Source organism: Mya arenaria, chromosome 17, assembly GCF_026914265.1.
Source record: "Mya arenaria isolate MELC-2E11 chromosome 17, ASM2691426v1".
Classification (NCBI taxonomy): Eukaryota; Metazoa; Mollusca; class Bivalvia; order Myida; family Myidae; genus Mya; species Mya arenaria.
In genome coordinates this window covers 9,306,487-9,320,908 of record NC_069138.1, presented here as the reverse complement: position 1 = coordinate 9,320,908, position 14,422 = coordinate 9,306,487, and the positions used below count along the sequence as shown (strand labels likewise).

At 36.0% G+C, this 14,422-nt stretch overlaps 2 protein-coding genes across 5 annotated transcripts in view; one reads left to right on the top strand and one right to left on the bottom strand.

The window, feature by feature from the left end:
• Positions 1–3,627, top strand: part of LOC128223670 (uncharacterized) — a 46,628-nt gene extending 43,001 nt beyond the window's left edge. For 2 of the 4 annotated variants that reach the window (XM_052932958.1, XM_052932957.1), the window contains exons 2-3: positions 278–458; positions 889–3,627. In XM_052932958.1, the coding sequence (XP_052788918.1) occupies positions 1,410–2,195 (786 nt within the window). In that variant the 5' untranslated portion in view covers positions 278–458; positions 889–1,409 and the 3' untranslated portion in view covers positions 2,196–3,627. The remainder of the gene's footprint in view (positions 1–277; positions 459–888) is intronic. The other 2 variants (XM_052932960.1, XM_052932959.1) reach the window with 1 other exon arrangement.
• LOC128223668 (ubiquitin-associated domain-containing protein 1-like) overlaps positions 1–13,313 on the bottom strand; it is a 71,223-nt gene extending 57,910 nt beyond the window's left edge. Inside the window, exons 1-4 of the mRNA XM_052932947.1 lie at positions 12,983–13,313; positions 8,467–8,531; positions 6,877–6,993; positions 6,137–6,239 (exon numbers count right to left, since the gene is read on the bottom strand). Of these exons, the coding sequence (XP_052788907.1) occupies positions 6,137–6,239; positions 6,877–6,993; positions 8,467–8,531; positions 12,983–13,241 (544 nt within the window). The 5' untranslated portion in view covers positions 13,242–13,313. The remainder of the gene's footprint in view (positions 1–6,136; positions 6,240–6,876; positions 6,994–8,466; positions 8,532–12,982) is intronic.
• Between the last annotated feature and the right edge of the window lie 1,109 nt (positions 13,314–14,422).

Below are 14,422 nucleotides of genomic sequence, written 5' to 3'. Positions count from 1 at the left end.
AGGGGTGCCCCACCCTGCTATTCAGGCCTAGCTGGAGCACTGTCATCTCATATCAACTCAGTGGTTTCACTGAGTTATCAATTAAATGTTATAGTTTGGGTAGCTTAGCAATAGACTACAGCACAAGCACCATAACAGTACCTAACATTCTCTTAAAAACAGACAACATTGTATGGTGTTATATTTAACGCTCTTTCTTGGAGTATCATGGTTGTATTTTATGAAATCTGAATCTATGAGACATTTCATTTTGAGTTTCCTGTATCCTCTACTCCAGAACATGGCAGCACCTGAACCCTCGAGAGAATCTTCTTTAAAAACATCTCAACCAGACAATGAATATACCACTGAAAATTTACCCCCAGCACAGCCTGAAACCCGACCCAAACAAGGCCAACCGCTACAGGAAACATTATCATCTGACCCGGGCAATGATAGTCGTGTGGTTCATCAGTCAGGTGAGAATGATTAATTGTTCTAAATTTTAGTCACTTGTGACAAATCCAGGGAAATATTACAAACAAATATACAGTCTTATGCAACATTGTGCACCTGCATGGTCAAGACGAGGGTTAATAGGCCCCCCTTCCTTGAAACAACGAAATGTGCATTCAGTGCAATGTAATCGTATTATATGCAATGATGTTTGATAAAATAAATATGTTCATAATTACTTCCATGTCAAACTTGCTCAACAATCAACACTTGATTTATTCCATTCTCAATAATATATTCAAGGTTGATTTCACACAATTAACGGCACCTCACATTTGGAATATGAAAAAGCATTATTTTCTAATCATAATGCGAAAACATACCTTAAATTGATCGATATGTGTATTTTGTATTATCTCATGGTTATGTACAGATTAAAAATTAAAAATTCAGGGCTACCAGAAGATATCTATGCTGTGTCTGTGCACGTGTGTGAGGTTATGGACAAGATAGGCTACAGTGACGCCATGGTCAGATACCGACAGGAGAGTTACAGAAACAATGATTTTTCAGAGCTGAACATGATCGTTACTGGCAGTAAAGGCGAGGGTTTATCTACCCCTTATGAGAGTGACATTGACTTTCTTTTCCTTATGAAAACAATCCTGTGTAGAATACCTGGATATGCCAGCCTGCAACTACCGGACATCAACACTGTTTGCATCATGGATGGCGAACACTGCCACCCAGGACACTTCTGGCTTGAACTCGACCACTTGGGAACAGTAGAAGAGACTAATATTAAAGCTACTTTGTTTGTTCATACCAATGGAAAAGCTTATCTCTCAAGTCAGAAATTGAAAGAAATACAAAACCAAACTAAACACACTACCTCAGTATCAGGTCCAGCTGTAACATACACCTGTCAATAGCTTAGCTCAGACACTGTGATTGCTCTTCCCATTCAACAACAAATGCTCTCAGAGTGGACCAGCAGACTAAGGCTCCACAACTGGCCATCCCCTGAACTTATACAGGAAATTTCCGAGCTACCAGCCTACCTTGTTCCAGTTGGCTGTAAGAACAGTAAAAACAAACACATGGAGTGGAGAGTGTGCTTTATAGGTGAACAGAAACTCACAAGCAGTTTTACAGAATGCCAGTATAAACTGTACATCATTTTCAAATTTCTTATGAAAGAAGAACTAAAGTCAATCTGTGATGAAATGTCATCCTACATTGTAAAGAATATCGTATTTTGGTTTATTGAATCAACTCAGCAAGAGTTATTTTCCAAAGAAAATATGATTGAACATCTCCTTTCTTGTCTGCAAATGCTACAACAAGCAATCAGGGATAATCATCTTCCTTACTACATGATCCCTGGCAGGAACCTGCTGATAGAAAGAATCAACCAGCTACAACAACAGCAGCTAATTGCTAAGCTGGATGCGCTGATACAGGAAGGTCCCCGTGTAATACTGAGATGTCCTAAAGTCCTTGAAGCCCTGTATAATATGTCTCCAACTGAGCTGACAAAGAAAGGCCATTGGAGGGACAAGCTTGAAAAGCTGTGGCTGGAGTGGCAAAACATAGTAACAAATAAGGATGAGGATGGGAAGCAGCTGCTAAAGAAAGATCCATACTTTATCACTGTGACAGAGAGGATGTATGACACAGTCTGGCCATTGTGGAGACTGTACCAGAAAGAGGGTATTTTAGATATAGTGGAAAGAAAAATTTATTATGCACTGTTATAGACATACATGTTCATGTATACAAGTAGGGCAAACATGATTAATTTTGTTAGGGTTAGTAACATCATTTTCAATAAATGTATGGTAGACTTTTATTTCTTCACTTTATTTTTATAAATGGCATTATGTGAGAACGTTATTGCCATCATAGGAGAACTGTGTCTAAGTAATATTCTGTATAAAGCTTTTAAGGTTTTAACTACATTATAAAACACACAACATTTTTAAATAGTTCTTTCTTCACCAACTGACTATAATAAAGTTCGGTCTGCGACTATTTCATAGGTAAGGTCGGGTAACCCAAACCAAATCGTTTTTTAGGCCTAGTGTAGGCTGTTGCAAATTTTGACATTATGGCAGGTGACTTTGTTTTGAGTTGCTATGATACATGTCAAACTTTTATCTATGTTTTAAAACTGAAATGTAAAGTCAAGCTCCGGTTAGCCCAGTAACACTTAATGAAATATGATATGTTTAGATATAAAAATTGTAGGTTTATGAAATAGTTTTGCTATAAAAAAAAATCCATAGTACCGGTAGTAATTTAGAACTGTTGTATATTTTCTGATAAATTGATCTTCATATAAGCATTATGATCCTACTTTTTCATTATTAACTATTACTCATTATTGAGTAATCTTGATGAAGGATCATATAATTTCAGCATCATCAAAGTCTATTTTTGTTACCAGTGATTTTTTATGCAATATTGTCAAATTTAGTATCAAATTAATTGTCTTGAAATGTAGAGTCCAAATATAGCAATTGTATTTGAGTGACCCTAATGATCAAATAACTTGTGTAGGGTTTTATAATAGGATTATTATTAATAATAACTTTAGTGTTATGTAAATTACTAAAATCCATGTTTATGTTTCTCTAAACTTGTTACTTAAAGATGGTATGTGACAAAATTAATGTAGCATTCTATTCGCAATTTCAGTATTTCTAAAGAAGACAATTTAGAAAGATATGTCTGTGCTTTCATTATGTTGGACTTTAAAATTATATTGAACCTATCACTTGCAAGTGAGTATTCCCAAAATATTGTTGATTTGAATAGTACTTAAACATCTGGCCCCAATTTCTCGAAACTTCATAAGCTTAATAGGCATAAGTAGCTTATTTCAATTAGCCAAAATACATACTTAAATAGAATTTTGTTAAATGAAAAATTGTATATTCTGATGATCATTATTCCGATTTAAAGTATAAAAAATCTTAAAGAAGTTAACATTACGCAATTAAATGATAACCAGTATTAGTGTGCTTAGCTTAATCCTGTTATAAGGGACTTAAGAAGTTTCAAGAAATCGGGGCCTGAAATTCATTACATATCTCTGTTGTCTATACACGATTTGATTTATTACTGTTTCTTGTTTGTAATTATGATCATTCATGCTTTTGGACTTATAAAATAAACATCAACTTCTAAGCAAGGCTGTCTCTGTTTTTCAGCACACCTGTTAAGTGTAACCTCTATGTGACACAGAGTAATACTGCGAAAACACCCTTAGCAGAATGTAATTAAACAAGACTGCAAGCTCGTATATGTGCTGCACTGTCTTAGAAATGAATACAATAATGATGTAAGTATGAGCCTGTCATAAGCAATAAAAAAGGACAAATTAAAAAGTACATGAGAAACACCGCAATGCGTCGAAACCAGGTTTTCAATGATTGTCAGGAGAACTTAAGCGCCTTAAAAAAAAAACCTTCAATGTGAGATTCAGTTTTAACTGGATCTTTTTCTATTTTTAGTAACAGTGACCTTGATCTTGACCCTAGGGCCCCAAATGCAATCCCACAGAAGTCATCCATAAATCCAGCCAAGTTTGGTCACAATTTGTCAACCCTACTTAAAGTTATTCAGTATCAAACCAAAACGGTTATCTATTTTTAGTAACATTGTCCCTGACCTTGACCCTAGGAACCCCAAACAACATCCCATGAAATGTCACCATTTATTCTTCCTATATACCAAGTTTGGTCACCATATGTCAAACCTAACTGAAAGTATTCGATACTGTAAGTGAGTTTGCTGGCCCGCCCTAACTTTCTAATAACCAGGTTTCTCTTTAGTTTAAAATATGGTCAAATTATAAAAAAAAGTGCCTGTCAAAAGCAATAAAAAAGTAATTAAAAAAGAGATGTTTGTCAAACATTATGCCCCCCCCCCCCCCCCTGAGCGCCATGTTGTCAGGATTATATGGACAATTGAATGAAATATGCATGGACCGAAATGACAGCTGTTTTGTTGCTGTATTAAGATTATGACCATTAAAGTGTGAGGATAAAGTGTGTTATGACCGTCATGACCTTTGACTCTATGAACTCAAAATCCAGAGTCATCAGCTGGTCACCTGAAACCTAAATGTCAAGTTTAAGGCCCATGGGTGCAGGCATTGTCAAGTTATCACAAGACAAGTTTTTTCCGTTCAAGGTCACTGTGACCTTGACCTTTGACCCAATGACCCCTTAAATCATAAGGGGTCATCTACAAGTCAGATGCAACTCCAAGTCAAGTTTGAAGGCCATGGGTTCAGGCATTGTTGAGTTATCACTCAGACAACCTTTCCCATTCAAGATCACTGTGACCTTGACCTTTGGCTCTTTGAATCCTAAAATCAATAAGGGTGATCTACTGGTCAGGCTTAACATCCATGTCAAGTTTAATGATCATAGGTTCAGGCATTGTTGAGATATCAGTGGGGGGAGATTTGATAACTTTTTGCGTTAAAGGTTACTGTGACATTGACCTTGGCCTGATGACCCCCAAAGTCGATAGGGGTCATCTACTGGGCAGGCCCAACCTTCATGTCAAGTTTGATGACCATAGGTCCAAGAATTGTTGAGTTTGCTTTCAAGGTCACTGTGACCTTGACCTTTGACCCCTAAAATCAATAGGGGTCAGCTACTGGTCAGGCCCAACCTCCAAGTCAAGTTTGAGGGCCATGGGTGCAGGCATTGCCACGTTATCACTCGGACAACCTTTTACCATTCAAGGTCACTGTGACCTTGACCTTTAGCCTGATGATCCCCAAAAACAATAGGGGTCATCTACTGGTCAGGCCCAACCTCCATGTCAAGTTTGAGGGCCATGGGTGCAGGCATCACTCGGACAAGCTTTAAAATTATTTTACCATTAAAGGTCACTGTGACCTTGACCTTTGACCCGATGACCCCCAAAATCAATAGGGTTCATCTACTGGTCAGGCCCAACCTTCATGTGAAGTTTGATGACCAAACGTCCAGGAATTGTTGAGTTATCACCTGGACAAGCTTTGGTCTACCAACGGACCGACCGACATACCGACATGCCTGTGCAAAGCAATATACCCCTCTTCTTCGAAGGGGGGCATAAAAAGTCAATCAAGGTCAACAACTAGTATTTTGGTTTTATTTGAACTATGGAGTAATGTATGTTGGCAGTAACCAACTGTGTGTAGTATCAAGTCAATTGAATGAAAGGTACAGAAGTAAAAAATGAAAATCCCAAATTGCAATGCAAACAATGTGACCATAAAACTTTAACCGAAGTTCCTTGGTCAATCAGGGGCCATACTTTGTATTTAGGATGAAATGGTGTTATGTGGCCTAACTGTAAGATGTTTGTCAATAATTGTGTAAAATATTAGGTGAATTGAATGAAGGGTATTGGAATTATAAGTCAAAATACCAACTTTCCCTAAACACTTAATCGGCAACATGTGCACAAAGCTTTGTTTTAATATCTTGAACAGTTTTGAGCAATGGCCGAGGTTAAATTTTTAGCCCTTTTAGCAAGAACACAAATGATATGACACTACAAAGACCTTTTTTTCTTACAAAAACAGACAAGCTTAAAATGATATTGAGATCAGTAAGCCTTGGAAGATCTAACTTCTTGAAGATGTCATATCTTTAAAAAAAAATCTTTCATACATATTAATATTATTGCTTACCTTCTGCCTGTTGGAAAATCTTGCTGGCCTCTGGGTTCAAACACAACAGCTTCTGGGAGACGTCAATCAGGGAGATCAGAATCTTACGAAGCTCTGCCTGGAACTAAACACACAGCTGTATTGAAAATAGGCATGGAACCAACCACACCAGTCTACTTATTATAGGCATTGAACCAGAGGTTCTAAAAGTGTTAAACCTCAATCTGTCTGGGCGCATATCGCACCAGCATCCCAACCCCCCCCTCTAAATAAAAACAAAAAAAAGCCGAAAAGTTTTGACACTCATAATTCGGACAAACATAATTATTTTCAAAGTTAATTCATTTTGCGTATCTAATTTTCGTACACCCAAAGGCTCATTCATATTTTAGGGAATTAAAACGTTTTTACCATAAAATGAAGGTTAACTGGTTCTTAGATGACCATTATTGATTATTATTTTTCTGATCGTAAACTATTTTCTAACTAGCCTAGACGCAAACTAGTAAACACTAGTTGGTTAACCAGCCTATAGTATAAAAGAATCAAATGGTATTTGACTGACCTGCATGAAACCTGAATGTAGGCATGGAAGTTACAACATAACTATACTGAATATTGGTATGGAGCCAGCTACATGTCTGTACTCTGTACTGAACTAAGCAAATAACTGAGCTTAATATGGGCATGGAGCAACTGTTCTTTACTGCTTAAGGGAACATGTCAATCAGATAAGAAAACAACATAAGAAGATTACCCACATCTACAGAATTGGAGACAGCCGCCTCACTGCCACCAAGCCGGTCTTTGAATGGCATGGTGGATGTTGCTGCCAGTATTTCAGAAGAAGTAGGACCCTTCCTGCCTTCCTCGATTTTCTGAAACATTAGATAAATGGTGGGATCAGCTAAAACTAGATTAAACTAGAGCTATCACTGAAGGCTATTAATACCCCGAACGCCACCTCTCATTATGATTTATCATTGTATGAAGTTTTATGCTATTCCATCTAGTAGTTTTCAAGTTACTGTCCGGACAAATCTTTGACAAAAAAAAAACACAGAAAAAGGCAATAACTCTGTAATTTGCTAAAATAGTGTAGTGATTCATATACACTGAACTCCTTCTCATTGTGCTGTACCATTTTATAAAGTTTTATTACATTTCATCTGGTAGTTTTCAAGTTATGCTCCGGACAAGAAAAAAGAAACAAAGGGCAATAACTCAGTAATTGGCTGAAAAGAATTGTGGTTCCTGTACACTACACTTTCTCTCATTATGATCTATCACTGTATGAAGTTTTATTAAATTCCATCCAATAGTTTTCAAGTTATGCTCCGGACAAGAAAAAGTAACAAAGGGCAGTAACTCTGTAATTAGCTGAAATAGAATTGCGGTTCCTGTACACTGCACTCCCTCTCATTATGATCTATCACTGTATAAAGTTTTATTAAATTCCATCCAATAGTTTTCAAGTTATGCTCCGGACAAGAAAAAAGTAACAAAGGGCAGTAACTCTGTAATAAGCTGAAATAGAGTTATGGTTCTTGTGCACTGCACTTCCTCTCATTGTGCTTTACCATTGTATGAAGTTTTAGTAAATTCCATCTAGTAGTTAATGCAAGTTAATGTCTGGAAAAAAAATTGACAGCAAAAAAAACAAATAAAGGGCAATAACTCAGTAATAAGCTCAAGTAGAGTTATGGTTCTTGAACACTGCACTTCCTCTCATTGTGATTTACTATTGTATGAAGTTTCAATGAATTCCATCCAGTACTTTTCAAGTTATACTCCGGACAAAAAAAAGTAACAAAGGGCAATAACTCAGTAAGAAGCAAGAATAGAGTTATGGTTATTGTACACTGCACTTCCTCTCATTATGCTCTACCATTGTATGAAGTTTAATCCAATTCCATCCTTTAGTTTTTAAGTTATACTCCAGACAAGGTAAATTGCAATGGACCGACCGACAAACCGATGGACCGACCGACCGACCGACCACAGGGTGACTCCAATATACTCCCTTCAAACATCGTTTGTCGGGGGTATAATAAACAAGAATTTAATAGCAGTTAACAGCATTAACATTTGAAAACCCTTTCTTCATAAAACATACCAACATATGTCCAAACATGTACTATAAATGAAAAAATATACAATTTAAAAAAAATAAATAAAAAAAATAATAATTCAATTATCGATTCATTCTCCATTATCAGAGGTTTGATAAAGATAAATCATCACTCTGGTGTACGAGAATGTTATTGATTATAATTGTCATTTTTTATTTGAATATTGATTACATGCATGTAACTCGTCTGATTATCCAACACTCATTACCATTTACTTACATTTTTATCTCCCCCCTTTTCGAACTGAGATGGCATCAACCTTCTTTTCAGCAGAATAACTTCATCTGAAAGAGAGATACAATGTACATGCATTAAGTAAAAAAGTCTAATACAGGGCAGCCGGCTTTTACAAAGGGCTTTTGGGAAATATTACTACATCAACACTTAAAATTAGTGAAAATAAGTATGAATGTCACTCAAAAGTGCTGGTAAATGCATTTATAATTGTAAATAAACAATTGTTCCGAATGAATTGTTCCTGGCTATAACGCGGGCTAAGGGGGCAAGGAGAACGTTGACGAGCCAGACTTTTCGTGAAAGCAATTTCATCTTATTTGGGGTTGTTTTTTTTAAATATAGGGAAAAAACATACATTTGGCTTTTGGTTGGAGGGTAAGATATTCTGACCCGTGAGATGGGCAGCAAAAGACCAGAAACTGAAGTAATCTAAGGCCCGAGAAATTAATGGAGTATGGGTAACATTCCACCCTTTCACAGAACCTCTAATCAGCAATGCCAACTTAAATTCGTAAAAACAGATGAAACCAGTACGAAATAGGCATATCCCTCACACATAATATACAAACTAGAAACGACACAATGCAACGAAACCAATTTTTTCATATGAGCAATCAAAAATTATAGCCAATTAATTTATCCATCAAATTTAACTAGTTATTGGTTGGAAACTATTTTTCCATCTTTAGTAACAGTGACCTTTACCCTTCCCATTCAAAGGCAATCCCAAGCAATCTATTCACACAAGCTTTCTACACAACCAACTTTCTTCACTATCCATCAACTCTATACAAGTAATTGGGTGGAAACCAATTTTTATTTTTAGTTACATATAGATATTATCAGTGTACACAAAAGCATGTTGGACAGTTGGACATTGCAAGTTGATTTTTTTATTACTGATATTACCTTCCAAAATTCAACATGAGTGTTTTTTCTATGTAATGCACCAGTCAATTGTAATTATGCCCCCCCCCCCACCCCCCAGGTGCCTGGTAAAATGACAGCCCTGTGAGGACAGACTGCTGCCCCCGCATTCCAAGGACATCCTAGGTAAGGCCCATACCTGCTATTTTTGGCACGAAAAAAACCCCATTGTATTCAAGGGCAGTAATGTCAGGTGCGTCCATGCTTCCCTGTTCATTGTTTTGAGTGATAAACGTCCTCGATTAAGTGAGTATTACCACTGTTTTCTATATGTTTCAACGATATTTTTTAGAAACGCCCTTGTGCACCGAATGTTTGTTTTAGATCAAAATAATGTCTGTTTTAAAATATCTCGTGAAAACAATGCACGTTCTTACTAGGCTTCCCGACTCACTCAATGCATTTTTTGCTTCAAAACAACTATTTAATATCGTTCTCTTGCGTACAAACCAAACCCGATGCTTTGTTTTGGACAATAACAGTATTGCTATTGTTTTCCGAATGCAGACAGCCAATTTTGGAGATAAATCGGCTCATTTACGAAAATGCTTGCTGGTTCATTCTGTACATTTTTAGAACCTAGGTTCATCCCAAATCTGGAAGATGGCACACTGTATTTACCCGAATTACCAGTCGTTTTGTTTTAGTTTTTCAAAAATATTAATTTTGTTAATTATCTTATTAATAAGAGGGTGTACAGATATATGATTTATATTTCCAAGGAATAAAAGATGAAACGAAAGAAGATATCAAACCTGAATCTAAATAGACAAAAAACAAGACGCTTTAAGGTAGCCCATATAAACGACATTATAAATGAACTCTGCATACTTGATGATAAAATAAAAATAGAGGTTCTTTATATATTAAAGGCACTATACACCAGATTGGCACCAAAAAAGGTTGTTGTTTTTCTGTAAAGAAATTCATGACAAGTATTTAAAAATGTGTTTTACTCTTTCATATCATTAATGCAGAAAAACAAATTGAGTCGGAGACCGGGTTGGAACCGGTGTCGCCAAAATTGCAATCCATTGCGGTATCCTCTGTGCTACGAAGGCTTACCCAAAATGGTTGGAATATTAAAGCTAAATACATGTACCTAACTTGGTTATATCACGTGATGACATCGACAAGTGAATCACGCATTACAGGAATTAATTCCACTAGGAAGACATACCTAATAATCTTTTTTAATAAAAAAATACGAAAAAAACTGTAAAAAAATAACTTATTTTTGAACAATGTGGTACTTCGGTTAGTAAGTTTCAATGCATTGTACAAATCGATACAAAGTTTATGTCAGGTTTCGACAATTTTCTCTCTTTTTCGCTATTTCACCATACGGAGTACAGCCCCTTTAAAAATAGCTTATGTAATTATGTAAGGTAAAATTGTGGATTATTTCAAACTACCATTTTAGGAAATAGTAATGAAAAGGAACTAAGAGTTTACCTAAAATAGTGTGCTATATGTTTACTTTGGCAATCCAAATAAAAAGGGAGACAACCTGCAGGAAACAGTCAACAATTTAAGGTCTTAAAACTTCGTGTCTCGACTTACTATATAACCTCCAAAATTAATGACAGTTCTACTCTAAGTAGACGGCCCTGTCAGAGTGTGTGTAACGCGTGATAAATGATGTCATAAACGCTACGTCTGAAAACAAAAATTTTCCTCGAATGAAGACTTTAAATAAAGATAACTTTCCTATTTCTTCACCAATATAAATGAAATATAAAGCAGTGACTGCCAGTCTACGCCGCTAACGGAGCCCGGCCTTCGGTCGTTTACCAGTGTTTGATTGAGAGTTTAGTTTCTTAAAACACTTCAACAAAACTTTTCACAATACGGCCGTCTGACGGAGCACTGTCAAAACATTATTTTGGAAACAGGTTTGTCGAAGTCACGGTTTGTTGAAACTAATCACCTTATCAAACTCCGGTAAAACAACGAAGGCTGCCCTTTGTTTCATTTAGAATGGTGTAGTGATTGAAAAGTTATCTTCGATTTAAGTCTTCATTTTAAGCAAAAAGTTGCCTTCCGACGTAGCATATATGACATAATTTATCACGAGGTATACACACACTGCCTGTACAAAATTACCCTTCTTAGACGTGCTTTAGAACATATACATGAATTTTAAAACAATCGACGCCTTTTATTCGTCATTTTAATGTGCCATAGATCTTCAAGATTTGGGATGAACCTAGGTTCTAAAATAGTACAGAATGAACCAGCAAGCAATTTCGTAAATGAGCCGATTTATCTCCAAAATTGGCTGACTGCATTCGGAAAACAATAGCAATACTGTTATTGTCCAAAACAAAGCATCAGGTTTGGTTTGTACGCAAGAGAACGATATTAAATAGTTGTTTTGAAGCAAAAAATGCATTGAGTGAGTCGGGAAGCCTAGTAAGAGCTTCATTCGGTGCACAAGGTCGTTTCTTGAAACATATAAAAAACAGTGGTAATACTCACCGAATTGAGGACGTTTATCACTCAAAACAATGAACCGGGAAGCATGGACGCACCTGACATTACTGCCCTTGGTATTCACTGCTATTTTTGGCACGAAAAAAAACCCATTGTATTCACTTGGCACTGTGCGGCCACCTAGTCCAAATAATTGTACGTTGCAGATTTTTTTTAGATTTTTGATATGGCAAATCCTTCATGTACAAATTGTTTAGTATCAAAAGTGGGTAGTTGTTCCGATCAGGATTCCGGGTTAAAGCATATAGCGTCTATAAAATATCATAAAAACAAGAAATATTACCAGATAATGTTATTTTTTGTGTACGGAACTAATATAAAATAACATTATCTGGTAATAGTTCCGTACACAAAAAATAAATATCCAACTTATAATTATGAGTTTGACGGCTTTTCTTCATTTCATTCTGTCAAAACATATACATGAAGGGCACCTGCAAGGCTTCAGGGCACAGTTTTAAATCGCTTGGAACATTTCCGTCATGGCCGAGTTGTTACGATTGTATAATGAGGTCTATCTCGAAGCTTTGTCGGAGGAGGCCGAGTTATTACGATTGTATTGAGTTGTTCCCCTTCGCATAATTGTTGTCTGTGTCAGTCAACTTTCGTTTTATTGGAAAGGTAAACAACTTGTTTTAATGCATTAAATGCTTGTTTAGTGCAAAATAACATTTCACTTACATGGTAAAATATGAATTTAACTCTTTATGATCAATTTCAACCATAAAATACTTCACTTAAATCAATTTCAATATTTTTAAAACACCCCCGTTTTTTGCACATTCCCGTTTAGACGTTAGGTATTGGAAGAATCCCGTATAACACGTCTATTATTTTAGACTAATTTTAGACTATGCGGCCACCTTGAAGGTAAAAACACAGCCCATTTCCCCCGCTATTTCCTACCGAACCTGGGGCAGGGTGGCCGTGGTTGTAATTGACTGGTGCATAACAAGCATTTGCACATTTATGCGATGTTTTTAACTCTAAGTGGTACTATGATGCTGACAAATGTCAATGACCAGTGCGGACAAAGCAATATTTCACAGACAACGGCTACAAAATTGTTATGTACCATTGTCTTCCACTCCTTGTTCAAGAAGAGTCTTGTCATCTTCTAAAGACCTCAATGTTCTCACCAACACAACTTTGTAATACAGTGATTCCTTCAAGCTTAGCGCTGAATCTTGTAAAATATTGCCAAGAATGGCAACTTTAAGATTGTCCACAGTTGATTCCGGGAGGAAACTTGCAAATATATCAGTCCCGTCGGGACAAGATATACGGATTTTCAAAGCTGACGAGGGAAAAATATTTGTGTCGGAAACAAACATAGCTAAAATTGCCAATTTTAGTAAAATATGCAAAATATGTGATGATCGTTCGGTTCAGCAAACGCTCGATTCGTCAAAGTGTTCTGGGCGCTTGTTTATATTTTTTCTCGATAATACTAGCGTTATCGACTAGCCGTTAGGACTCAATTTCCGTATTAGTTCCGTAGTAATGTGTTTACGGATTGAGGTCAGAGTTTTGCATTTTCAAGGCAGTTAATGGTCTCTAAATCATGACAATTTTCGTATTTCGTAGTTATTCTTATTTTTGGTTCGGAATATCAACTAGTAATGGACGTGGCAATGAATTGATTTGCAATCTTTAATCATCAAAATGCATGTGTTTCATATATAGTTATATACATTTATAACTTAAAATATTTTTTTTCACATATCAAGCCCTTTTAGGTGATATTAAAATAGCATCAGATACTTTGAATAGAAAGCAATTCATATAAGAAAATACATTTCTGCATTCTGTGTGAGTACCATCCTCGATATAATGTACATTAATGGTCATTTTAATTATTTATGTTAATATTCTTTTTAAAAAAAATTGAAAAGATCGCATGACAAACATTAAGGTTTGGTTACATACACACCTCAGTGGCTCCGTCGTAATCTTAAATTTCCGGATGGACAATATAAGTGTTTGTATTCATAAACATTGACAAAATCGTATACAAACTCAAAGCACATTTCTTAAAACATTCAGGTTGAATTAAAGCAACAACATTGAACATATTAGCGTATTTATAGAGAGTACACTTGACAATGTTGAAATCATAGAAACATTATCAAAAAAAGGCTCGGAGCCTTACCCTATCTATGTTATAATAAGTAAGTTAAGAGTTTATTTATTGTAAGTGTAGCGTAACCGCATATTTGCACGATTACTGCCCTTTGTTATAAATTGGCCATTTGCTTTAACAAAGTTAAATGTTTCGCGGTGTTTTTCAAAGATTAGTTTTATATTTTAGACTTATTTATTCCATACAAATGTTTTATTAGCGACAAGGAAATATGTTAAACGTTATTTATTAATCGGGAGTTGTTTTAATAAAGCGTATTAGTAAAATTAAAGCTGTCTCCCTTCAAGTTTTCGCAAAGTGGAATATACCCGTTTTACACATGTTAATAATGAACTCGTCCGCCCGGGGAGAATATAATTGCGTCGCTCAGCT